The sequence below is a fragment of the Platichthys flesus genome, chromosome 13, assembly GCF_949316205.1.
Source record: "Platichthys flesus chromosome 13, fPlaFle2.1, whole genome shotgun sequence".
Classification (NCBI taxonomy): Eukaryota; Metazoa; Chordata; class Actinopteri; order Pleuronectiformes; family Pleuronectidae; genus Platichthys; species Platichthys flesus.
In genome coordinates this window covers 8,306,813-8,334,613 of record NC_084957.1, presented here as the reverse complement: position 1 = coordinate 8,334,613, position 27,801 = coordinate 8,306,813, and the positions used below count along the sequence as shown (strand labels likewise).

The 27,801-nt window shown below is 41.2% G+C and overlaps 2 protein-coding genes across 2 annotated transcripts; one reads left to right on the top strand and one right to left on the bottom strand.

Moving 5' to 3' along the window:
- The first annotated feature begins 392 nt into the window (after positions 1–392).
- LOC133967745 (coiled-coil domain-containing protein 148-like) lies at positions 393–25,066 on the top strand. The gene is made up of 14 exons (XM_062403386.1): positions 393–640; positions 1,095–1,216; positions 3,514–3,617; positions 4,959–5,050; positions 5,156–5,307; positions 7,130–7,225; positions 7,327–7,508; positions 8,024–8,162; positions 11,581–11,787; positions 20,626–20,766; positions 21,992–22,110; positions 23,457–23,574; positions 23,729–23,863; positions 24,411–25,066. Exons 1-14 carry the CDS (start codon positions 586–588, stop codon positions 24,552–24,554), a joined length of 1,806 nt encoding a protein of 601 aa, XP_062259370.1. The 5' UTR covers positions 393–585; the 3' UTR covers positions 24,555–25,066.
- Positions 24,715–27,249, bottom strand: upp2 (uridine phosphorylase 2). The gene is made up of 7 exons (XM_062403393.1): positions 27,087–27,249; positions 26,775–26,889; positions 26,516–26,674; positions 26,260–26,374; positions 25,951–26,160; positions 25,691–25,837; positions 24,715–25,486 (listed from the first exon to the last, which is right to left on the bottom strand). The coding sequence occupies exons 1-7, from the start codon at positions 27,173–27,175 to the stop codon at positions 25,344–25,346; spliced, it is 978 nt and encodes a 325-aa protein (XP_062259377.1). The 5' UTR covers positions 27,176–27,249; the 3' UTR covers positions 24,715–25,343.
- Positions 27,250–27,801: the final 552 nt, after the last annotated feature.

The window sequence follows — 27,801 nt, the reverse complement described above, 5'->3', positions numbered from 1 at the left end:
TGCATTTGCCTCTTTCGTATTAAAACCAGAAGACAATGTGAGGGCTACCATTATATCCTGAATCCAAACAATATTTTGCGTTTGCTACTAATCTTGCTCTGTGATTAAAAAAAAACTCTTAATGTCTCCCGAAGACATGAGCAGAGAAATACCAATTATCTTCAGTGGCTGCAGAACAGAGACTCAGTTTTCATTTCATTTTCATAGATTAAATCCATTCCTGCACACTTCACATCAGCCCCGTCACACATAGCCAGAATTTTTCAAAGCTTAATCCAAAACAAAGACATAGAGACTTTCTGGCGGCATATCTGATCACATTGGGTGCACAATGTGTCCTCCGCCCAATCCCTAAGCCTTGTGAGAGTTGATTGATATTCTTGCAATGTCATGCAGACCTTGATGTTAAGGTTTGGTTTTGATGTGCTTTATTACTTTTGCTTCAGACCCTATAGTCTCCTGTTAATCATTTGAATGATCCTGCTAAACTCAGGTACCTGTGGGGGTGAAATCCGTTTTTTCCATGTCAGCATATTTCATATGCATTGATTCCTTTTTTTATTTAGCAAAAAGAGCACAACTGTGATGAGTGGAGGGGATCTACATCCATCCATCTCCACCCACAGAGCAGATGATGTGGGTAAGTAGGTGTGACTTGGGCCCTAAACATTGCTGACTTGTGACATAGTGTCCCTCTTATCTATTGAACAGATTTGACCCGAAGTCCTTGTGTCGAATCCACCAGGTGCTGCAAAGTCTTTGATGCTTTAGACTGAGACTGCATTGCTCATGTTTATTCACCTGCCCTCTTTGAGCCACAGCTGAACTACTCCAAAAAAACTGCCTGACACAGATAGTTTGCACCCTGACCCCCCCCCCTTTTCTTGCCTTACAATGACCCTTCAAGCAGTCATTTCTGTATTACCCTTACAATCCATTAGCACTCAGCTGATGCTGTTCCTCTGCCTTCACCTCTATTTCTCTTTTTTGCTGAAGTCGGCATAAATACTTTACTTCAGACATCAAAAGTGATGAGACTTTCAGCAATTCCAATGATCCTAATTCAGCCATATCATTTGCTTTCATCCATGCAGAAAAAGTGACACTGAGGATGAAAAATGGTCTTGGCAGCTCAAAGTACAATCCAGCTGACTATAAAAGACTGCAAGCTATTGTTGATGCCAAACGCCAGGAGTCTGATGTAATTGGACAAAAGGTAAATTTTGATCTTTGTCAGTGTCCTGTCTGTGCTGTGCTAGGCAATACTATTATAAAATCAATTCCTGTTACATTTGATGCCAACACGATTGAGGAGCAAATAAAGAAGAATATGCAACAAGACTTTGATAGAAATGTTTTTCCAGATGTTAAACAGTCCCCATCAATTACCACAAGATTAGCGTATTCTAAAAAAGGCCTGATTTTAATGTGAGTGGAGTGAAGTTACACTGCGTTTGTCTACCTTTCTGCACACCACACAATGGAAAGGGATTTCATTTCATACAAATCAGGCATTGCATATCCTTTATAGTAAGTCCAACATGAAACAGTGATGTTATTGCCATACACAATATCGTAATCAGTTTCATGAATATTCATTTGGCTGGGAATAAAACTGTTTGAAGTTCATCGTCAACTGACTCCGAGCAGAGCAAAAAGTTAATACTAGGGGCAATAGAGATTACGTTGTTCGACCTGCGGTGTTTTTAATTGGTACACTGTGGCAGACGCCTTTTTAGTATCATTATGTTGCCTGTGGCTCCTTACAACCCTGCTCTCTGCATAACCTAGATAAGAAGGGCTGTTTACATTCAGTCACCCTGCTGTAAGGCAAGCTTTCTGAGCATCTCCCGTTGGTGATGTGATACAGAGAAAATAAATGGCCGTGAGTCGCCTGAAGCACGGGATCATTTTTGCTCTCCAGGAAGGGACTGGCAGCATTAGATGATGCTAAAACCTTAAAAAAACACCTCTTGATAAGATGTTCTTAGCGGCACTGTTCAAGATTGTAAAAAAAACAACACTAAATGTATATACTGAAATTAGTATCTACATCGCACTAGAGTAAACATCATTTAGCAATAAAAATGAAACAATTAGAAAAGGAGATACAACATAGATAATATTGTTTTATCTAAAATAGGACAAGATATAGATGAGCGCAATATATCAACATTGTTTTTTTTTTTTTTATTTACATATTTAGCAACAGTAATATTTCTGCATCTTTGCTGAAGCACCTTGGCCTAATTAGAAAATGTGAAAGTATGTAATTGAAACACCAAAATCCCACAGGAGAGTATAATTAAATAGCTACCTTGTTCATCCCTTTTTTTCATGCACATACACACTGAGATTATTTCTGTTTCAAGTTCTGCGTACAAGGTGACTTATAAAACAGTGAAATACAAACAAGCACAATTCAAACACATTGATCTTTCACAACTGCTGCAAAGTTTCAAATTTTCAAAGGGAGCAAGATATTTAAAGTTTTTCTGTTATTGCATGTGTAGCATATTTAAAGGCCACCCACACAGTTTTTTGCCTCTTAAGCGTGTCAACACTGTGCTTGATTGACATCTCTGGCCCTCCTGTTTACAGTTTTTTTTATCCAACTGAGTTATTACACAGCCGATGCAAAATGAGATTCCCCTACTCTGCCTGGAAGAAGCACGGAATTACATCAGTTTGTTCTTCTTTCTGTACTGTTCTGTAGATTCCAATAACTATAAAATGGACGTCACCCTCGGGGTAAATGTCCACCACAATACATTCCAACTTTCTTTGCAAGAACAGCAGCAGCATCTTGACATGTACATAGACAGTCATCGCATAAATCAATATCCTAACTCCTATGAAATAGATTGTACCGCTGTAATAGTTTCGTTAGAATTTATTTTGTGCAATTATCTAAGTCAGTGACCTGTGTGTGAAAACACTGATAGAATACTATGGGCATGCAAGCAGGGCGTTGTTCTTCAATGATGAAAAATAAAAACAGGGATAATAGATAATAGATTGAGTCTAAGAAGCCCGCCCCCCCCATCCCCGCCTTCATGTAGAAACATGTCATAAATGTTTCTACTTGCCTATCTCAATTTGCTGCTGTTTATTTTGCTTTCATACTATAACAGTAATGCTGTTACAGTTGAATTGTCTGATTCACAGACACAATGATTCTAATAATCTATCCCTAGTGTGCAAAGAGGGAGGAAACAACCGTTTCAGCTATAAGAAAACTGTAATGTCCTACCATCTCTGCAAGGTTATGATTTAGTCACTTTTATTGTTGTTATTCTTTAAGAATATTATAAAGTGGTTCAGATAATTGATGCACTCAAGCATTTCAGATGTGGTTTTGTTCAGGTAAAGTTAATTGTAGCTGAAAATAAATGTTGTGGCTGAAGTGCATTTAAAAGAAAAATCACCCCAGTGGTTTGAATGTTTTCAGTGCTTACCTAAATTCAGAGAAACTGTTTATTCCTGCTGTGCATTAAACCTTGTCCTTTATAGGTCCACAAAATTCAGTGTGCAGCCAAGGCAACCAAGGAGAGTTCAATTTTACGGCAGCACAGACAGGTGTGGAGCAGCGAGTGCCCCAGGCTGCGAAAGGCTGAGTAAGACCCCCCTATTACTCCCTGTCATTATCTGCTGCAGTTTTCTGAATCTGCTATTAGCGCCTGCAACCGCTCCATTTAAGCCCCATTGAGCCCAGGCAGAAACCTCCTTGAAAAAAAAGAGGGTGTAAAAATGGGGGACAAAAGTCATCCTGATGAAAAAAATTGTCATTGAGAAAAAATGAAGAGAAGGAAGATTTACATGTAAGACCTTTTTCCTACAGTGATGACATTGAATTACGGGAGAGAAACTGATAAGTGGGGGGGTTATAGCCGTGTGGAGACAGAGGGTCGGACTGAACAGAGGAACACGCTTCCTCTGCATGCTGAGGCACAAGTGTGAGACTGGGGCCTCAGTGGTGTCATGCCTTGTGAAGTGAGAAGGGCAGCATTAGCTCTGGGGTGCAGCTTGTTTGCCTCTGTGTAAAGACTGTGTCTGAGCCACCCAAGGTTAATGATGTACACAAGTGTGAGCCCCAGTAATGAGCCCAGTCATAAAGATGTGCCACGGCTTTCAGTTCTCTACACATACGTCTTGTTAAACTACCCTGGGTTTCAAGAGCCACCTTGTAAAATGGGGAAACATGCGACTGCATCTCTATGGTAACTATTCCTTCAGTCACAATAATGTTGGTCCTTGTTATTAAGACGTAAGGAATCATTATGGCTCCCTCCATAGGCCTATTAGTGCAAGGTTGCCCACAGTAACATCACTTATTTACAGTTTTTCTTAGAAAATATCGCCAGTCTTAGATTGTGTGTGAGTCATAGTCAAACTACTCCCACGCCTGCTACACCATTACTAGCAGTACCTGTAGGTATTAAGTATCATTCTTGCACCATAACAGCAATGTCAAATGTATTATATTGAATTGTTCCATTCTACATAAAGACTATTTGTTTTGACTTTTGGTTCTTTAAGTGTATTTCAATGCTACTACTTGGGTACTCAAATTTAGAATGCATACTTGTATTTGACTTCCTCCACAGCTGGTTGATTGACGTCATTAAGGAGAATGCTTGGTCAACTTAACACTGCATTATTAGTTTAATTATTGATGGTGATCAGGTAGGGACCAAAGATTGACGTTTGGCTACATCAGGCAACTGTCTTACGCACATCGACTAGTGTTTGCAGCCTTTGGCAGCTTAAGATATATGTTGTTGATATATCAAGTAATATTTCCTTTAGGATTTGGTAAAAGAAACATGCCTTAGCACAACGCACAAACGTGTCCAATTCCCAAGACGACCAGGTGCTGTTATGTGTGTGTCTTCATGTATTCTCTAATATTGTGAGTTATTAGCGTTACCATGACTTTCTCTTGTCCCATGAAACAGGGAGAAGGCTGAGAATGACCTTCATGATTTTCTGGAGCAGATAAGACCCTCTAGTACAACAGACACTGCCATCTTCTCCCTAAAGGATTATGGTGACAACATCAACAGTATTCAAACAGTAACTGTGTATCAGCACCAGTCTCTGTTGTCTATGAGTACTGTACTAATATGCGTCCTTGTGTGTTTTGGGGATTAAGAGCTTTTCCTTGAGAGGGAGCGGGAGGCATTCAGGACAGCCACAGTGGAGCCTGTTCATCAGCTCCGGGGAGACCTGCTCTTCAGACTGGAGGAAGTACAACATCAGCGGCTGACTGTGCAGCCATCAAACTGGGAGCCAGTTATACAACAGGTATCTGTAAAATGAAATCAAGACATGATTCAATGTCCACTGTTCTAAACCAGACTAACATTGATAGAGACGTGCTTTAACAGAGCTTAATTGGTAGAAGGCAAGCAGAATGGAGGGATTTTACAATGTATCTTAGCTTTTGAGAATACTATATTGCATTTAGAAATTCATGCCCTCATTTGTTTACAAACCACTAGGCGATATTTTTATCATATTCATACATGCAAAGTTTGGACAAAGAACCTTAGGTGTGCTCACGCTCTGCAGGTTTCAAACCAAATAATTTTGTCCAGCACAATCAGTAGAAATTTCAATGAAACCACTCCCCTGCTTGTTCACACAATAATCACAGCTTGCACACAGCGTTGTATTCACTGTCCGTGAATCTCCCGTTTGTTAGATAAGTCAAAAATTCTGCCTCTGACTCTCAGAAGCTTTTCGCAAGCTTGAGAGCTGAATGGTGAGATTAGGGAGTAAGCAGGGGTCTTTAAAGGCTGACCATACTCGGAATGAAGCGTCTGCCAGCCATTTTGTCTCCTCTCTGTTGCTCGCTCTTGCTCATGTTTTTTTTCCCATGACCCCCTCTGCTGTTGCTGGCCCACAACAATCCAACTGATGCATTGGCACAATATTAAAAACCCAGACCCACACACACATTTATTTTTTCCTCTTTTTTTTTCTTATTTCACCATTTTGCTTCACTTTGACTGACGATCAATCCGCGGGGGCCCCTTCCGTTGGTACATAATTAAACTTTCATCCCTGGATGTAAATGAAAACTTAAGAATCGGATGGACACTGATGTTAACTTAAACTCTACTTTACAAATAGGAATCAAAAGACTGAGCAGATGACTTTACTCTTTTTCTCCTTCTTTCTGTGTTTACTGAGATGAATGTATTCTCTCTAAAAGATAAGACATAAACAAAGACACAAGACAACAGGACAAACGATTATAACATCACTTTGAATCAGCTCAGAGAATTGTATCAGAGTGATGCCAAGGTATTTGATAAACACTTGTAGATTCTCACTTAAAACATGCAACACATACTTTACAAACACTCTCTATTTTTCTTTAAGCTGCCAGCAAAATTCCAACAATTTCCATTACCCTTGTAACTTTGATAGTTCTTTAAATCTTTGGATGTTTATACATAATCTGCATGTTCTGCATACATCCGCACATCAACTCCAACAAATGATGAGGGCAGATCAGCTTTTATGTTGTATAAACAAAGAAGAGAGGACCTAGAACAGAGCCCTGAGGCACTATTTGACTCTTGCACGTAGCTTGTTGGTGTTAAGTTGTACCTCTATATTGCCTGTAGGTGCGAATATGAGGGTGAAAGGTTGTGTGTCTCTGTATGTCCACCCTGTGATCCTGGGTGTAACCTGCATCATGTCCAAAATCAGGTGGCATTGGCTCCAGCCCTCATGGGACCGTCAGAGGACAAGCTGTAGGGAGAGAGATTTTCTTACTGAAATATCTATTATCTTCGGAAATAACCAGACTACGTACGATGATGGATGTTTCTGAATCAGCATGTGTGCTATATAAGAGGAGAGGCTGAGTTCAACGATTACTTTTTATCTAAGCCGACACAGCACATCAAAGTGGTTTTATCTTTTAACTCTGCTCAGTTTGTTTTTGTTAAAGCAGCTAGAATTTCATGAGTCTTTATTACAACATTAATATGGAATACATTCTTGCCAGTTCATTTCCCTGGCTTGAATGGAGTTAAATTATGTGAGTTTTTGTTTTATTTTTTTTAGCCTGTATTTTAGACTTATCTGTATGGTTTTATCTTTGTATCACCAGATTGAATTTGTGAAAGATCAACAAAAGGACATTACTGCAAAACTTCATTCAGATTATGTAGAACTGGAGGACCAGATTAAATGCCTTGGATTAGAGGTAAGGTTCTCGCTGCTAACTCTAAATATCCTGCCTCTGTTTCGGCAGTTTGAATAAAAAGTGATAACTTATCTCAAAGATGATCGTATTGTCCGCTGCAGAAATATCTTACGAGTTCTTCAGACGCTCTGGTGGACATGGAGAGTATTCCAGAGGAAGTTCTGAATTCAGACTGCCCTTACCCAGAGCTGAAGGACTCCCTGATCCAGGCCTTCCTCTCCATGTCAAAAAGATATCAGAGCAGATTAAACAGCCTTCAAGAGCAGTTGGAAGGAACAGACAGGTAAGCCTGAAGACTACAAATGTTCAGCTTTTTTGGCTTTTCATAAATCCAAGTTCTTACACGTTGAATAAATGAGCTGAATTGTTTGAATGTAGATTTTTGCAAGTAGAAAATAAGTGAGTGTGGACAATCCATCCTTTATCCTCGTTTGTCTTGATAAAAAACAGGCTTTGATTTTCAGTCTTTCATTTTGATAAATACACACATAGGCAGATGTGAAAATGAAAGATTCACAGGCAGCCATTTCAATCCCCAGAAGCAGGCTCTTGAATAAAGTCAAGTCTTCCTCGCCAGGAGTTTGATTATATCAATGTTTAAAGGCTACTTCACAATCAGATATTTAGTCCCATATGGCCGCTATACAGCTCTGTTTGCTTCTATGAATATTATGTAAATTATCAAAATTTACTTTTAGAAATGAAGTGAAGTGAAATGAAAGAAGGCGAACACAGTGTCACAGTGTTATTTATTTTTGCTTTATGATTGTGTTATTTCTGGGTTGTAATCTGCTCCAGGTTCTGTGGCTGGTCTCCGCATGACCATCTACGCTACCAGTTCACATTGCTGCAGTACAGCCATGGCTTACCCAACCACAGAGCGCTCTGCATGGACATACTGCAAAGACTCTTCCCGGAGAAAAGTAGAAGACAGCTGGTCAGTACAAGGGCAAAGTGTTTTGAAGCGTAGGATAAGGATTTAGTTCTTTATTAAATAGAAAAATGCTCTTGGTTTGAATTCCAATTTGGCCAAGGTCTTTCTCTGAGTTTGCATGTTCTCCCCATGAATGCATTGAGAGAATGGTTGTTTGTCTGTTATGTGTTGGCCCTGTTCTTAGCTGGTGACTGTGTCATCCGCCAGGTATCTGCAACAGATAGACAGTCGTGAACACACATCAATCGGCCTTGACCTGGAACATATATGCTTACACCGTGTTGTTAACAGTTTAGAGTACATTAACAGAGTACACACCAGTCCAAGACAGACACACAAACACGTACACACACACAAAGTGATGTCAGTTTCTAAAGAAGTTAAAGAATTCATTGTTTGATGAACAAAGAAAGGACAATAGTTGATTGTTGCAGACATACTTTGACTCTGCATCCAACACTCACTTTAGAACATTCACACATGGAAGCTACTTAGTGCACAGTCTGGTCTGATGGCCACTGAGCACATGAGCTTTACAGGCTTTGCTAAAGAGCTAGATTTATCCTGTGGGACACTTTCACACCCTGTATATTGATATACACACACACCCACAGACACCACTCCCCACCCTATAGCAGCTCTTCGGTGTGTGTGAGTCCCAGTCTCCCTGATCAATATAGTACGCTGAACCCGAGAACAGACTGACACACAGATAAGCCTGGACAATGATCTGCCCAACACGCTGCAGGAAGTGCCATGTCACCCACTGTGGACTATCCGCTCACCCCGCAGCCTTGCATTGCCATGACAACCGCCAGCCTCTCACTCCTGTCGTCACCCGCACCCAGAGACACCGTCCTTCTATCAGTTCCAGCTGGGTGCTGCATTTAGAGCTGTGATCTTTTAGTGCAGGGGGGAGGCTGCCAGGAGGAGAGAGGTGTTTCTCAGCAGTCTTTACTCTCCCAGAAACCGACCGAGAGATGATGTGCTGACTCTATTTAATTAACCTATTAGTCATTATTGAGACTGGCTTGTGTGCAGTGAATAATCAGTGCGGGTTGCAGCTTGGTTTGGTGAAACCCCACTAATTAAGTGCTTAAATGCTATGCTGCCATCACTGCTTGGAAAAAAAACCTTGATTTTTCACAGGCGTTTAGCATTTTCTCTAACTGAATTCCAAATTAAGTAAACAAGCATGACAGTGATTAGTATCCAGTACGCTCAGATGCCTGTCCCCTCCTTGAAATGAGCTCCATGCAGGGAAATGTTTGGCTCCATTTGCTATAGAGCGAAAACATGGGTTCTGACTGGCAGTGGTCTGCGTGCAGCACATATTCCCCTGGCATTTTCTATGGGGGTGAAATAATTCCCATTACTTCTATAGCACTTCAATTCCAAAATCATTTCCTGGAAAGTAAATGTCATTGCTCTACACTCTTTTTATGATGGCTGTTCCTGTTTGAACTGTACCTGCGCTGTAGTTCCATCTATGTGCAATCATATCAGGATGATCGCATCGTTTTTCCATTGGTTTATCTCAAGCTGCTTCGTATCATAGCCAGATAGCAGGTGTGACATATTACCACAGTTAGAGGCTGTTTGCAGTGTAACAATGTAAGAGCCTTGGTTATAAATCAGCTCCTATGCCCTTCTAGAAGCATTGCGGGACCCACAGGTGTGAATATTGTTCCTATTCTTTGGGTAAAGATTAAGAAGAAAATCATTTGAGAGAGAGCTATATTTTTTTTTAAATTTCACTTTATGCTTTGTGAAAATACTGCTTCTGTGAAATTTTCATTTCAGTTTCTTTCTCTGATCTTGCAGAGGGAAATATTACATGGGCGGCATTTATATAGACCTTTCACAGTTGCAGCGACAAAGTCACATCCACCCCATTCATTGATAGAGCACCAATATGCAATATAATGTTATATATAGTGCATATTTTTGGTCAAACATTCACTTTCACACTATAAAGTAGCCATCATGGCAAATTTAGAGTTCAGTGTCTTTTGCAAGAACACTTCTGCATGTAGAGTGGAGGAGCTGGGGATTGAACTACTTACTGACCCACTCTACCCCCTGAGCCACAGCCACCCCAAGAGCAGACATAAGGTTTGACTGGAGAGTTGCATTAGTGCCACTGACTTACTTTGTACTATTAATCACATAATATTTTGAAAAAATTAATTTCTTGACAATAACCTGCCATCCCAACCCAAATACATATTTCTGTCACAGCAAGTGTGTGGACACGGTTTCTGTTTTCCTTTGATGACCTCAAGTGGAACCAGTTCCTCTGTCAGACAGTCCCACCTCCATCCAGCTTAATGTGGAGATCTCCCTCTGCTGGATGGGGCTCTTTATTCCCCATTACTCTTTCATGTACTCATATAACAAACAGGAGGCCAGCAGAGTACCAGCAGGATCTCAAAGTAATACCCTCCCTCATTATATTTCACTCTGCAATAGTGGAAATAATCGTATCTTTTTCAGACAATATCCAGGGAGTCGTTTTTATTTTCTCGTTTTATTTCCTCTGTACCGCTCACGGAGACAGCACTCTGCAGAGGGAATGTGGTTGCGGCAGCTGAACCAAGTGTTGTGCCACTTTAAGTGTGCACTGCAGACACGGTGCAGTAGATGTTTCCACCTACATTCTGTGGCCACAGTGCATCCTTGGTTGTGTGCGGACACAAATTGCCTCTGGAGTGCAAACATGAAAAACATGTAGACACAGTGCTCCATCCCTTTTAACATGCATGCATAGCGAAGGGAAGGGTAATGAAGGGGACGACAAGAGGAAGTGAAGAACATAGGGTGGATCTTGCCTCAAGTTCCAAAGTTGTGCATTTATAAACAGGATTTGCTTGAATGCTGCAGGCACTTGTGTATCGCTGGCAGGTCTGTCAGCTCACTCATTTTCAATAAAGCCAGTCAGCCGTCTAATGCCTTCCCACCGTCAGTTAGCCACTATTAGCCAATAGACGAATATCATTCCCCCTGTTCCAATGAAGCAGCCAAGTGATGCAGCCTCTGTGAGTGATGACACAATGATGAATGGATACAGGCAGCCCTCACACAGAAAATAACTGTTTTCCTCCAGGACATAGCACAGCCAGGAGAGGAGGAGCATTTTATAAACCAGCTGGGCTACACCTGACATGAGCATTCTCTGTGGTCCTCCTGCAACTGTTAGAGACAGTGTGCTGTGTCATGTACTGTTTCTCTTTGCATGTCATCTGTTTGGCACAAACTTTGTTATTCACAGTAATATTTCCATTTTTGCCATACTTAATGATTTTAGTTTAATATGCACAAGAACAAGTAATAAATATGGCACTTAATAAATACATTAAGAAATGCATTTGTGTCACTGCACGTGCGAATAACACCTTCTTCCTTCATGTCGTTCTGTCAGATGGACCATGAACGTGAGTGGGACTGGCAGCGCTTCACCCAGGTACAGCTGAATGTCGTGACCCAGCAGCGGCGACGGGACCAGGAAGAGCTACTGGCCAGAGCCCTGGTCACGTTGCAAGAGGCAAAACATGCCCACCAGGAGGAGCTGGAGCACCACATAGACCGTCAGAACCAGCAGGAGATCTGTTCAAATCTCAGGGAGAAGGTGAGTGCCTGCGTGCTGGGAACCAGCAGCACTTTTAGGAACTTTTATTTCTGTTGACAGGTTTTGTCACAATGATAGAGTCAATACAGTGCAATATGCAGTTACACAACTTTACAGGTGTGTAAGCGAGATCAAAACAAAGACGAGTGTGCTCCAGCCATAGGCCTACGTGCTCATATGCATCGAGCTGGTTTCCTTTTCCCTTTAAAGAAGGTCTGTGGATGTTATATTTGCCGTGAGGGACGTTCGAGGCACCACACAGGCAGTGTCATCTGCCTGCTTGTGTACAGTATATCTGCTGATGAGGCTGCATATTACACCCGGCCTCCTGACAGCATTGCTCGCTTTAGCTGCCACTTGGGACAGTCTGCGAATGCAGACAAGCTAATGAGGATGATCTTGCACACACGATGCTGCCGTCTCTGAGGGGTGCTAGTTCACATTTCACACAACAAACAAGTAACTCATCGGAGCAAATGCCTGTGCTACTGATGTGGTGCCATGCAAATTGAATTTGCTTTTGCCCGTCAGTCCTTAAAGAAGCAGTGTACTGTGGCTGATCAGATAACTATACTTATGTGCTGAATTTTACAACAACTATTGTCACCAACCCAGCATTCTGGTTTAGTTTTTTGCACTTTATTTGCATTTAATAGTAGTCTTAATCAATATAATATGAATCCTTCTATTTGGGGGGCACAGCGATGTGGTGGTTAGCACTGTCTCACGGCAAGGAGTCTCCTGGTTCAAATGTGTCCTGTGACTGTGTTCGGCATCATCCAACAGTCCAAAACCATGCAGATCGAGGTCAAGTTAATTTAGGTCTCTAAATTAATAGAAGATGAATGTGAGTTGGTGAAATAGTTGTTTGTCTCGGCCTGCAGTACATAATTAGTCTCCCAAAGTGTTTTCTCCCTGAAACAATGACATTCTGGACATATTGTACTCTGGTAATTTTGGGTTGAAAGCCTGCGTGAGGTTAAAGGATTTCTTTGTGTAAAGCAATTTTATTTTTAAAGAATTACCTTTAAACCACAAACTGTGCATATTCCACTGTATGTAAAGCAAGTTCATTGAAAATTAAGTTGGATACTAACAAACCAATAAGACCTTTTTCTGTGTCCCAATGGTGTAACAATGAAAACACAATATCCTACCTGTACCCCTTGCATTGTACATTAGGTGATTTTTCTGATCTGTGTCACAATTAAATGTTCAAATGACGCTTGGATAAACAATTTAAAAAAAAGATTAGAAAGCCAGGTGGAATATGTCTTCAGGCATTAACTGAAAGTACGGGTCTCACACTATCAGCCCTCAGGCAAGATGTGACCTTTATTTTGTAGCGAGGCTGCAAAATGGTGGCTTAGAAAAATGCCTATTTATTTCACAATCTGTGTCCAACTGTGCAGCTTGTGAATGCACACATTTAGAATAGCGTGACACCAAAATCTCTTTCTTCACAGCTAAAACAAATGATGATTACTGATCCATGGAGGTTAATGCATCCTGCCTTGTCTTCAAGGAGAAAGGATCCATATTCAAGGAGTGCTGTCTCAATTGGACTTAGTCTATTAAACGTGCAGAGCAGTTTGCTTGGTACCGGGGAGAAAAGAGAGAGAAGGGCACTCTTCTCATGTCTTGGGGGGAATATAGTTTAAATTTATTGCTAAAATCACTGAAGGTTATTATTCTTTTGTTCTTGTCCTCAAGCAGTCTCACTGGGAGAGAACATCTTGGCCAGTACCAAGATAACATTATCGTATTATTTATTACTGCCATAATTAGCTATCATTAAGTGTGTTACCACAGCAGAAATATGTTTTGCGGCACATTTGCTAAAATACCTGAAAGTATAAAGCTTTCAAATTGGCGGATGGGACTTGCTAACTTTACTTTCCACGTTGACTGCTGAAAAATACATCACAGTTTTTTTTAAATGTTTTTCAAGGCAGCAGTATGTCTCTGCTGGCTCCTCTCAATGTATTTTGGAAAACACAAGGTGCCTTTGACTTTCCGTACTTTATGATAAACCTGCAGCAGAACATGAACCCCACACCTCTGACTATAGCACATTTCTGAGTTTTATTCTCATGGCTTTCTGGGCCAATCTAGGAAAAATAAAACCACACAACCTTTTCATTCTCATGACTTTTCCACATCAGCAATTTTTTTTCCCCTCTGGTTTATGAATTGCTTGTGCACATATTTGCATTTGGCGTGTGGAGCCTCAGATGGATGCCTGTTTGCATCCAATTTTTCTTCCGGTGCCTTTATCACCGCAGCGCAGCAGCACGGGGGGGAGACAAGATGGATTTCCTCCTGTTGCATCGGTTCTTTAACGCTTTGTTTTCATCAGCTGCTCCCTATGACCCCATCATCTCTACTTTGTGAGTCATTCACCCCTCATCACGTCTAATTTCCACGCTCTACATCTCATCCTTATTTTATTATATTACTGTGTAGAATAATATTATGTTGTCACCTAAGAGTATAAAAATTAGACAATTTTATTTTATAGATTGTAATAGAGGTAATGATCTTTATCCATATTTCTGGAGCAGTTTACCTTAAATAACCTTTTTATTCTGTACAGTATATTTCATGCACAGCATTGTGGTTTGGATTATTGGGGTTGAAATCACCCACCAAAATCGTTCTGCGGGATATAGTCCATGAATCCTGATAGACTGTTTCTTGTGCCTGTTAAAGTAACATAATAGAATAATCATGAACTTCAACAAAACCATTTCAGAAATTCAAATTATACCCATGCATGGCAGGAATATTTGTGTAACTTAAAAAAAATATTAAACTCATTAATTATACAGAGCAAAATGTTTTCACTCTCATGCCACGTCTGCAGACGCATGGGGGATGTGATCATCCACATCAAAACCAGTCCCAATGCCAGAATGATATCCTCATTTTAGCACCACGCATAACACTCTCCTAAGCCAGGCTTGCCAAGACATGTATTTACAATTTTTATATGGAAATGGGACCTATTAACGTGAATATTTTATAGAAAGCAAAACATAAAAAGAATAGCACAACATTCTGCTAATGTAAAAATTTATATTTAATTTTCCCACTAGAGCGCTGACTGCACAAGCCAATTTCTGTTTTTATTGTTTGCACTATAGACTGGTCTTTTTTTAAATAGTTTTCTTTATATGGTCTGTTGTTGACGTAGCATGAATTGCTAAGGGGGGTGGGGGACATTTAGTATCCACTGGTGATAAAACATGTTTCAGCAGTGGGATATAACAACCACAGTGAAGTTAAGTAATAAAGGAAGGAATGCAAATGAACTTATGCATTTCATACTATTAAATTGTTACATAGGAAATCTAAGAGGGTTAATTAGATGTAAGCATACCACTATGTTATGATGAATAATGCGTACTTTGATTGTGAAAATTTCAATTATCTAGAAGATCGATAGAAAAGAGAAATATTTAAAATAACAAAAGCTAAATAACAGTTAGAATAGTTACCTCAAAACAATGCTTTATTTTATTTATATGAAAATAATCCCCTCAAAAGAAGGTATTTGAATGCGCCACTAAAGGAGAACTTTAGCTCATCCGTTAGGGCTGTGGGAGTTTCTTAGCCAATAAATCCTGGAACCACTGGTCTGGATGATGCTTCAGTACAATGACATAATGGGACCAATCTAATAACTAGAATGACACTCTGAGTGCATAACTCTGCCAAGGCCCAACAGGCTGCTAATTAAACCACCTTTAAATTCACTAGATCCTGAGTTTTTTATTTGAATCTGAACCAAACTGCACACACTCATAAGTAATAGTCCGCTAAAAATGTCTGATTAATTAAGATCATTTAATAATTGTCATAGAAATCAGTTAAACTGTTGATTATTAAAAACCTTCTTATCCAGATCCACACCATAATTTACCGTGTTCCTTCTTCACCCTCCTTTTCATGGTAATCCATCCAGTTGTGTTGCGTAATCCGGGTACAACAAACAAAATACCGAGATGAAGACTCTTGCATAAGCTTATACCAATGGTCACTTGTTTAAGCTACAATATTTTAAATAGATTATTGTGAAAGACTGCTACGGTATAGGCAGTAAATCACCTACTTGTTGTATTTCCTAGTTGTGATCGTACAAATAACCTCCCTCCATACCTCATCTTCTCCATGCCTCCATGGGTTCACATGAGAGCATACTCTACTGGAAGATTTATCTTGGTCAGTGCTGGTCTTGGTTTTGACCTCATTAGGGAGGGAGGCTGTGTGCTCGTCTGTCCACTCGGCTTTCTTCTGAGGGACGTGTAGTTGGAAGAAAAAGCAGGGTAATTGATTTCAGAGTTATCTCGTACCCTTCTGTTTGGGAAAGGGCAAGCGACTGTAAGACAGTTCACAGCTTCTCCTAGAGAACCTCCGATTGGCCACGCAGGGATGACTGGCAAGCATCCTGGACCCAGATGGCAGATCGTACTGATGGTGCAGCAGTGGTTCAGTCTCAGGAGGCTCCAGGTGATGCACCGGAAATTCAGAGGCTGTGTATCGTCACAGAAAACATCTAATGGATGATTAATATGACGAGTTAACGTTTCATGGATGAGACGCGGCTTATTTTATTCCCATTTATCACTGAGCGACAGACGCTTCTTTTCAAATCATCAGCTGTTTGTTCTGCGGTGTTCTGGCGGCTGTAATTAGCTGGCATTGTTCTGGGTGTTACTCCTCATTCCAGCCTTTCATTCTGTCCTTGCTTTCATTTTGCCTCCCACTTATATCTCACTCCCGGGCATCTTTGATGAGAGATCGTGTTTTTCCACACGAGTAAATAAAGCCTGGAGGGATGGCACATTGTTCCAGGATGCTCAGGTGGGGAGGAGATGAGCCGACCAACAGGAAAGATGACATAACTATCGAAAGAAGAAAAGTTTTTTATGAGATGGGAGGGCTTTTCTTTTCATTGCAGGAGCTCATTTTTCATTTCCTGCTCTCCAGAGTACTTTGACATATAGAGAACACTATCGCATGTGAACTTACGCTGACCTGATCTCCTTTCCTGCAGTATTCTCTGGAGGCACTGGGTGTTTGCACATCCCCTGTCGCTAACTGTTAGTGGCTAACAAGAACAGCTCTTCATCCCAAAATTCAAGAGGATTCTCCCTACCCTGTCTAGTGCCCCTGAGCAAGGCACCTTACTCCCCCAACATCGCCGTACATGGTCGCTCACTGCTCTGTGTGTCCTGCACCAGATGGGTCAAAAGCAGAGGTTAGATTACCCTACCTGCATGAGTGTGCCTGTCTGTGCATGTGTTTGGGACTAATAAATACATCTTAATCTTAATCTCTGGTGGCCGAGCGGACCAGGCTGATTTGAGTTGGGCCACGCAGTTTCTTTCACCTGACAATTCTCTGAGGAAGTAATTGCCCACAGTATTGAGTCTGTAGGATTATTTTCTTCCGATGGTACCTTATGGCCCCGTGGGAAAATTCTTATTGTGTCGTGAAAATGTAAAGATAATTGCAGGCTTTCATTTTTCCCCGTCTCCCTTAATGGACAGTACTTCTTGCCCCTTTAAAGCCTCAGTCGATTGCATGTGTCATTAATGCCACTCAGTAGAGAGGCCGCTCTGATGGAGGAGTGGCACTGCTCTTATAAATATACCTCCCGTCCTCGTCTGTTTGCTGCTCTAATTCTCAGCAACGATTCTGCTTTAAGATGCGTGGAGTTGCACTTGTCCGTTGCATCGCTCAGGTTTGTCATTAAACGACCTGCCAATGAAAGATGGCGGATGCTGCAACCCCCCCACCCCCCTGACAGAAGACATCCCTGAAACTGTACAGTTACATTAACAAAAGGATTGGAGGCGGGCTGCAGTGTGCAGATAAAAAGGCTATTATTCTTTTGTTATTCTGACATCTCTGCAGTCTTTTCTGTGCTGCCACGGGAAGGAAAACAAACAGGATTGGTTTCCCATTTCTAACTGAACTCACTGAAAATGAGATTCCAGTGACAAATTACTGCAGACTGTACATAATGAGCATTTTATTCCCTTTGTGCTCCACCAAAACGCTTTTCATCTCCGCTGAGAACCAGAAAGACATACAAAATACATTCAGCAATCATTATGGATCTCACTTTTCTCACAGCGAGCGGAGCTTTAAGAATCGTTACCCTGTGTGACCTGACTTTGCAAATGAACTTCGCTTTATGGGACTGTGGAAAAAAAAGAAAACCAAGCAAGTGTTATCTGTAACATGTGTGTGTGTGTGTGTGTCGCAAAGTCTATGCTTCACATGACCCGCCCACCAGGTTGTTTACATACTCCAGTGCTCATGGTTTGACTACATCAAACATGAAGGTATCTTATCTTCAGCAGACCCAAGCTTGACGGATGGTTTTATTATGTAAGTGCCTGTTTTTTCTGTGTTTACAAAAAAGAAAAAAACAAGGCATCTCTCATTAGACATAAAGGTTCTGGTGACATGACATTGTAAAAGGCTGAATTGCCACTGACCAGTGGAGATAGAACAATTATTTTTGACATTTTAAACCTATTTTTTTTCCTTCAGCCACTTGATAAGCCTTATCCTCACTCTGTTTGCTCCAGAATCATTTACTTTTTAGTGTTTCCTGTAGATTGACACAAGATTATAAAATGTGCTGTGGGGGTTATAGGGACATTTCTGAGCATATATAGTATATTTAACATTTAGTCTTTTCATTAACCTTCTCAATAGCACGGAAATATGTAAATAATGAATTCAAAGATAATGTGTCTCATAATAAAGGCTGTCATCATCTCAAAATATGGTCAGCCTAGTGGAAATACAAAAAATATTCAAGTATATCCATGTGTTGATGAGGTTTATATAGGTCTGATGTTTTACCTGAGGGTCACAGCAGTAGTCAATAGAATGATCACTGTGACCTTTCACAATCATAGGTTCATTTTGCATCAGGCAGTAATAGAATCAATACCAACATGTACAGGTGTACATGGCATATATTTATACAGTTTCAAGGAAAGAGCAGCAGATGTACAAGGAAACTGTAAAAGCATGTGTGTTGCTGCACAGACAATAATGTCACCATGGTTTCTCAGTCATTGCTCATTATTCAGGTTTCTTGTCACAAAGATCACATATTGAGCTGTGTTTCAGGAAAACAGAGAACCTGCATCCTAGAGCATTTTGATTTCTAATGAAGACACATGTTATATCTGCAGCTTGAACGCTGTCAGACTTGAATGGAGGCTTGATTGTTTTAGTAATAATAATAATATTGATAATAATAAACTCTATTGTTATAGAACTTTTCAAAATAAAGTTACAAAATGCTTTACCAAGTTAAAACTGTCAATAATACATGATTAAAAACAAACAAGACCCCCAACAATAATTCAGGATTTATAATAACCGTAATTATTAAAAATCTTTACTAAAAAGATGCGTTTTGAGAAGTGATTTAAAAGATGTCACTGAATCTGAAAGCCTCAAATACTCTCTCAAACACACACCTGATGCTTTTTGTTGGGGAGACGTGGAGGATGACTTGATGATACCACAGGGGCTGATGTGTTTGAGACCTTGTTAATTTGCAGTTTGGTCCCTCAGGGATTCTTAAGCTCTCCTCTGATATAGATCTGTGAGTCCGCCCGGTTGAAATGCAACACTTAAAATACTCGGCTCACCGCAGAGAGGCTGCTGCATTACCAACCTGTCACTCACTCACCGACTCCCTGGCAAGTGTTGGGAGCCGATCGCTACACAAACCTTGTGTGTGTGTGTGTGTGTGTGTGTGTAAAATAGCAGTTGTAGAAACCTAGAAAAGGGATCATACCAACCACAATACTCATCAACATGCTGATGCTCAGTTATCAATACTACATTATTACAATACTTCGTTATTACTTGAGTATTGGGTACTCATGGGTCAGACCACACCCTCTCTGCCTTCATTTTAATCTCGATTACACACCACTTATGTAACCTAAGCAGTTTCTCTCCCCAGGCTGTGAGACTGCTATGCTCTTCTTCTGCACACTCCATCATGACAAAAGTTTTTTATTACTTATTCTTATTTATTCATATAATTAAAGTGAATCTTGAATCTAGTTACAGCGACAAATTCTGCCTACAAACCCGTAAACAGCTGCTCTGGACTGTCCCTCTGGTGGTTCCTGATATAATATATGTCTCAGGACAGATGTTTCGCCTGATGACACGATCACACACATTCAAAGCTCTTGCAGCTAATTAATAATTGTCTGTGTTCTGTCAGGACCTCCATATGATAACTGTACTTTAAGAACTTTAAGTGCCCCTCTAGCCCAACTGAATAATGCTAGGGACAAAAGGCATAGTGATCCATTTGCTTTTTTTCATTATAAGCTGACTTTTTGTACTTTTTGCATCTTTGCAGAGTACATTTAAACTAATCATTAATAGTCTGAATCTTTTTTCAGTGTAAAGGCTGGATGTGAATAAAGGAGATGCCTTGTTTACTCAACTTGTTTGAGATTTTTAATCTGATGCAAAAGGACAACATTGTCCTCACAAGAATAAATTCTGCGTGTTACAGGTCTGAGACACACAGACTTTCAGTATGATTCAACGCTTTGACAGGTCCTGCGGTCATCTACCACCAAGTGTGAAAGGCAGCTGTGACACCTCTAACAGTTAATGCCACATCTTGGCACCATGGCACTGGGCGCAGCTGGTTGTCCCCCAGTCAAAGATTCTTTCAAGACAGCCGTTAATGTACAATAATCTCTGTTCTGTGTTCTCCCTGATGTGTATTTGTGTGTCTATTTGTGTGTGTGTGTGTGTGTGTGTTTGTAGCTGCAGCAGTGGCGGGCCCAGCAGGAGGAGGTGACGAAGCTGGAGGCAGCTATAGCTGATAGACAACAAGCAGAGGAAGAAGCGAGGTTAAAGAGGGAGCAGGAGAAGTCGGCCACCATCAGGTCACAGCAGAAAGCGAAAGTAATGTTGTCTTCATCGCACCCATCACAAAGTTTCAACCTCATCGTTTAGCTCTGGGAAATGTTTATGCATATAATTAGGTGCAAGCTATAAGCTGCGTCTCACTTTACGCAACATATACGTTATAGATTTCCATGAAAAGTTGCTGAACATAGGCCCAGACAGAATTATTACAAATTTTGCATTGATCTAAACAAAAGGGCAGATCCAGGAATTCTCGTCTTGGTGAAGGTATAAACTCTATTTAGTTTCTAGTTGTAGAAGGGATATGACAGCAAATGTCCTCTCTAATTGATAGATGGGTTGTTGTTTTTATGTTCTTTGCTCACAAGACCCATATATTCCATTTGTAACTTATCATCTGCATTAAACTTATTATTTTGAGGGGGAAACTAGATACATTTATATTAAATTACCTACTCCACCAAAAGGCCAGGGCTGTCCCCAGCAGGAATCACATTATATATCTTAACATGGAGACTATGTAGTGTATTGATGGTTTATGTTTACATGGATGTTAAAGGTATTCTGGGAAAATAGCCTAAAAAGTAAAAAAATTAAAAAGAAGAAGTAAGAGACATACTCAGCACTCAGCAATCAGCTAGCAATGGAAGGGAAAAATAATTCACTCCATAATAACAAATTAAATTTGGCATGTCAGCCCACGCTAAGACCTTTTGGTGCCGGCACAAAGAAGTGACTGCTTACAGAAAAGTTGATGCCGACTGTGAACACTTGAATGTGTTCGATAATAAAAAATATTTTAATTTGTGACACCGGGAGCTTGTGTCTCAATTACAATTACACTGGCTACAAGTTGATAATCATTTTTGGCTTCACTGTTTTAGGTAATTTATTGTGGATGGAGATCAAACTGAGAGCAAACATTGTTGCAATGTTATATTTTGAAAACTAATTTAGTTATTGTCCTCCCAGGTGCAACCACACCAGAATGCAGTGTTTGTGTATCCGTGTGTGTGTGTGTGTGTGTGTGTGTCTGACTGTTTAATTAACTCTCCCTTCAGGGGTCTGCCAGCAGATCATGGGCATCCTGAGACACTGATTAATGATAGCATTTAGGTTGCATTGCATTCCATATGATTTAGCACAATAGTCTGCCAGACATTGAAATATCATCTCATTCCTTCTAGTTACACTTATCTGATTACCACTCTGTCACAATCAATAGGACAAGTCGTTAAGCGTTTGTTGTTTTTTCCTTCAGGTCAGGCAGTTTTATTTAAAGCAGGAGAAGAGGAGGGAGGAGCTGGGGCACAGGGATCAGGAGAGACTCGCTAATCTGAGGAGCGTCATGGAGGAGCAGGCGAGGAAAGATAAAGAGAGGTGAGTGTTGCACCATGGGACCTTGAGTATTGAAGTGTTGATGTTATGTCCCTTGACCAATCATTTACTTTGTAATCACTTTTTTTGCTTATGGGCTCACTTGTGTGTCACTAAAACACATTTCTAATTTGTATCAATACATCCAGTATCAGCCTTACTATACTCTTGTGAGGTAACAACGATGATACAATTATTTGTAATGCACGCCACTGATTATACGCGTGAAAATCAATCTAGTTGTCAAGTCAAAGTTTATTTAAATATCAGATTTAAAACAACTACAGTGGACTAAATCCTGTCCTTCAAGAACAACTGAATCCAATTTAGTGAGTTTGAGTTTTCTATGACTGCACAGAGTATGAGACTTGATAATAGGACCTTATGATTGACAGTGTCAGGTCTGAAAGCACCAAAACCGCAGAGTTCCCTGACTCAACGGTTAACAGAAGGTCCTTAAGAACTGAAGAACAGCTGTTCTAGTACTACAGGGTAATCTAAAACCATGATTGAAACTTCTGATAAAAGCAGTTGTGGCTTTTTCTAATTGGAGAAAACCACCAAGACTTTGAATCACCGTCTCAGTTTGGCTTGAGGACCCACATGTTTGCAGCAAGAAGCACATTTAAAAAAAAGATGTGGGCGTTTGTAATCTGCCCATCATGAGCCTCCTAACTTTATGGAAGTGCAATGCTAAGTAGTTGGAATATTCTTCTAACTGAAAAGCTGAACAAAGGGAGATTGATCCCCTTGCATTAGAAACACCTCCTGGATTACACTGAATATCTCAGATTTATCACGTAAAAATGTGTTTAAGGGCTGAATTTCCACTTAAACGCTCTCCACAAAAGGTGCCTGTCATCATTATGAAACACTCAGGAAATATAAAGAGAGTGCCGGCGTCTCTGTGTACTTTGCTCAGTCTTGTCCTTTCTACCTCTTAAGTGCAGCACACTTGAAACTTTCAACCAGAAACATTTTTATTAAGTCTGACGTGAAATTACCCTTGAAGAACAAATACTTCTTGGGGGAATAAAAAAATCTCCCATTTGGTTTGATTTGCTGAGTATTTCTCTGCAGTTAAGACCATATAACAGTGTTGACTTTGGCTGTGAGAGCGAATTCTGGCAGGAATGAGAATGATGAATTAAGAGAGGCTGGGAGAGCGATAAAAACAGATGATGGGAAAGGAGCTATTCACCGGCAGCTCCATAAAACCCCTCCACAGCCCCCGGAGCCATGCAGTGTCAGGAGCAATAGAAACAATGTTGGTTGTGGTTGTGGCAGAGAGAGGAAGAGCAAAGGGGCCGTTTCAGGTCTGACGTCTACACCCTTTGCTGTCCATCCAGGGTGCAGTTCAGGGCCGACATGCTGCAGCGGCGAGCGGAGGAGAGAGAGGCTCGGGAGCTTGAGCATCAGAGAGAAGAAGAGGAGAAGCAGAATCGTCTGGAAGCTCTCAGAAACCAGGTGGATCATCATGTTCTCTGTCTACCACTCTAATTCACTCTTGAACCACCAGGGACCCACTCATCTGACATGAGGCATCACTGCCACCTTATGGCAGACATAAGGTATATTATCACTATTTATCAAACGCTTTTTCCCCCCCCGCTCATCTCAGGTTGGGGTGGTGGCCGAGGCGGACCCAGAGAGGATGATGGCAGATACTGAGGCTTGGAGGAGTCGCCTCTTGAATGTAAATGAGTGCGAGCTCCAGAGGCCTCTCTACAGCATTAACACATACACAGACAAACAGGTGAGATGTCTCCACCGAAACCTCCACAGTTAGATGATTGTTTGCCCCTGAAGTCCGTACCTTTGCCCAACATAGAGTGAGATTACAAGGCCTCCACCAACTACCCCCCCCCCCCCCCCCCCCCCCCGCGCTCCTCTTGAGCATATCCAGTCGTTTATGTTTCGTTTCATCCTGGGTGCAGCAGAGGGCAATGACCCGTGCAGTGGGAGAAATTATGCAAGCTCGTCAAACAATCTTTGTCCTCGTCCCACAGACCTGTGAACATAGCCTTGATCTCAAGCTCACCGAGTCCATCAGTACACCGTGGAGACAGTTTGTCAGGTGTTGACACCGCTGCACAGAGCAGGTTAGAGTGTCGCTGTTGTGTAACGCCGGCAATGACTAATGATTGTCAAACTGGGATCATCTACCGTGATTCATCTTGTTTTCAAGAATTGAATGTGTAGTAAACCATAAACACAAACAATGGTAACCTTGAGGGTGTGATCTAGAGCGACACAGCTGGAAAATCATGATTTAATGTGTTTTTTTTTAATTTGTTTTCCAGATTGTGTCTGATCCGAGAGTGCGGGTGGAGCAGGCGCTCCGGGAGGCCGGTCTGCACCAGAGCCCGTACGCCAAAGAGGTTCTGTCTGTCTTACAGCCCCCAAAACCACCTCGCAGAGACACTGAGTCTGTGATCAAATTCTGAACAAGCACTTGAACAAAGTCGCCCCAGACTAAGCATTGTGTGGTTATATATATCACATTTCACTGAGTTGAATGTGTTAGTATATTCACTGTTCACACAGTTGAGCTGTACAAAGTTAAACTGGCAGCTACAGAATTGACCACCACACGACACAGTGCAATTAACATTGTTAACTTTTATTGTTTTTATTTAGTTTTATACTCTACAGCACCTGTTGAGAAGTACAGTACCACAGTCATAATAAACATATATATCCAACACATTGAAATGACTTTCCTGCACATTTATCAATGTTTATTAGAGGTTTATTCACCTCTTATGTCACAGTCCGTAAGTTCACATTTGCATAAACAAGCTTATATTGCACAATCTTTACTCTGAGTATTTAATAACACGTTCAAATTACAGGAATGTCCCTTTACTCTTCTCATATTTTAAGTGAAAATCACTAAGGAATACAAGTGTTTCTCATCTAATGAGCATATAACGGGGAAAACAACTCTCTAAGAGACTACAAACCAATATGCAGATTCTTAACCCAAATGTTCAAATCATCTGGAGTCAAACCAACTAGAGGAAAATTCAAGAGTCAAGCTTGAAAATCAACATGAAGTCAATATCATCAAATAAATCATAGAAATCTTAATAGTTTATAAAATAGGTGTCTAATACACATATTAACATGTTATACAGTACAGTTTATACATTAATATATACATATCCACATGTCAGTCAAAGCTATATACATGTTAGGGGAATGCTGGGGTTGGGAGGGGGGAGGCAGACGTCTCAGACGATGAGTCCCAGGCGTTTCTTGATGAAGTGGGACACTAAGACTTGAGGTCTCTGCTGGTACTCTGTCAGCACATCATGAGTGGAGGTGATCTGGTCTCCATCGAAGCGGTTCAGCAACGTCACACAGATCACAGCCGCTGGGGAGAGAGAGGAAATCTTTCATTGTGAGCCGTGAAACGTTTTCCTATTCCTTAAATCTCTTTTCTTCAAATGGGGATATCATTGTTTTGACCAATATCAAATTAGGCTAATTAAAGAAAGTTCTTTTTGTGAGAATATGTGTTTAAAGCCCCCAATGAGTCGCTCAACAATGTTCTACGTTTTAAAACAAACAACAATACCTTTGAGACCACAGACGCGGCACATGGCAGCGAATACAGTGGACTCCATTTCTATATTCCTGACTCCGGCCTCGTACGCTTTCCTCAGATACTCCAGCTTTTCAGCGCGAGAGAAGGAGCACAGCGCCCCGTCCAGTCGGCCTTGACCTGGAGAGACACAATACAGGAAGCTGTCAATACCACATGTGTGTGTCCTGCAGGGATTGCTTCCCGTGCTGTTAAGTGAATAAACAAAGACGAGCATTGCATTTTGTTTGTACCTTCGTAGAAGTCGCTGGTGCACATGGTGTTTCCGATCACTGATGGAATGTTTTGCAGCTCGGAGGAGCACTGCAGCAGCTCGCTGGCCACCCCCTCGTCCAGCTCGGTGCTCCTGGTGATGACTTTACCCAGAACCACCTGCTCAAACTGGGCACGGAAGGAGTAGTCCACCGCTTTGTCTGTGATCACCACGGTCCCTGGAGGCAGGCCTGGAGATGCCAGGGAGGGCAAATTAGTCTCGTCCCAAAGTTTAACACAAATTATAACCTCTCACCTTTTGACAAACAAAAAATAAAACAAGTTCTTACCGACTCCACCGGATGTTCCGAGGCGGAACAGGACCACGTCACGACTCTGGGCATGGTGCAGCAGCTTGATGAGCTCGTGCAGCATGATGGAGATGGAGGGGACGCCCATTCCATGCTGTGAGACGAACAGTGGATGGAAAAAAGTTAAATAATCCACTACACAATTGTAACTTTCAGCAGTAATTTAACATTTTAATGACTTTCCACTTCAGCAATTTCTGTCCTCTAGTGTAAGAACTGGTTATGGAGCACTTACGCTTATCGACAGCACTGGTCCCACTTTGTACATGCAGTAGCGATCAGTTCCCTCACAGATATCTGTGATTTCCTCTGGGTTTCCTGGCAGCTGCAGCTCCTGGTGGATGAACTGGGCGAAGGCTTTCATGCGGTTCGCGCTGCCACCAACACACACAAACTGTGGGAAAGAGAAAGAGAGAAAGAGGATTGTTGATTTTAGTCTCCCGGGGTTTCCCTAAATACATTTATCTTCTCGATCTGACCCTTATTTCACGAACCTTAATGTCTCCAAACATTTCTGGAAGGTTGTGAGTCTTGTTGCTCAAGCTGAAGTGGTAGAGAATATCCTCCTCCATGCCCTCCAAGTAGGGATTATTCACCTGGACATGTTGTCTTTGAAAACAATTCAGTGCACGACATTAATACAAGGACACCAGCTTAAGTGAATCCAAAATCTGGACGTAAAGTCTGCACTGAATTGACATTGAAACCCGATGACATGAGGCACATATTGATGGAAAAGGTTTTTTAAGAGCAACAAATACAAGAAAGTCGGTTTAAAAGCTTGGTGGAGTCTTTCAGATACTCACTTGATAAACTCATTGTGCTCACTCCCCATACAGTTCAGTAGAATCGGTGTCATGATTGCAGGAGTCGATGTGAAACCAAGAAAAGTCATCAAAGTTGATCTGGTGTTAAAACCTCCAAATGTTCGCTGCTGCTCGTCGCTGAGATTCGAAATAGGAGTTGTCGGACCGCAGAGCTGATATAGTGGTTACCTCTGACCTTGCAGCTGATTGGCCCAAGAGAGGAGGAGTTGCACCTGTCCTCAGGCTCACAAAAACATCCAGCGGGCGTGAACAAACAGAGCCAGATCGATCAGATGAAAAGGCGATTGGCACAGATCCTAGCTATGGGAAAATCACGTGACGGCTATGTAAACATCCCGTGTGACGAAAACAGCCATTATGTCTGAACCTTACATAAACAGGAGTGTTGTTATGTCTTGACAATAACCAATCAGAAGGTAATGGATAACTTCCCCTGAAGAACACTGTGATAACCTCTTCACGTGGGCAGGCCACTCGTGGGCGTATGAAAAAACACGACAAAAACACGACCAAGTTAGTGAACAACCAACAGAGACGCTGTTTGTTCAGGGTGCATGCTCCGAGCAAACTAAAATCCAATTAAACATAGTGTCATTTGCTTTAAGAGCAATTTTCCTCTTCTTACATGTCCCAGAAAATGTGCCATTGTCTGCTGTGTTATCGGGCAAGTCAAGAAGATTGTGAAACATTTGAA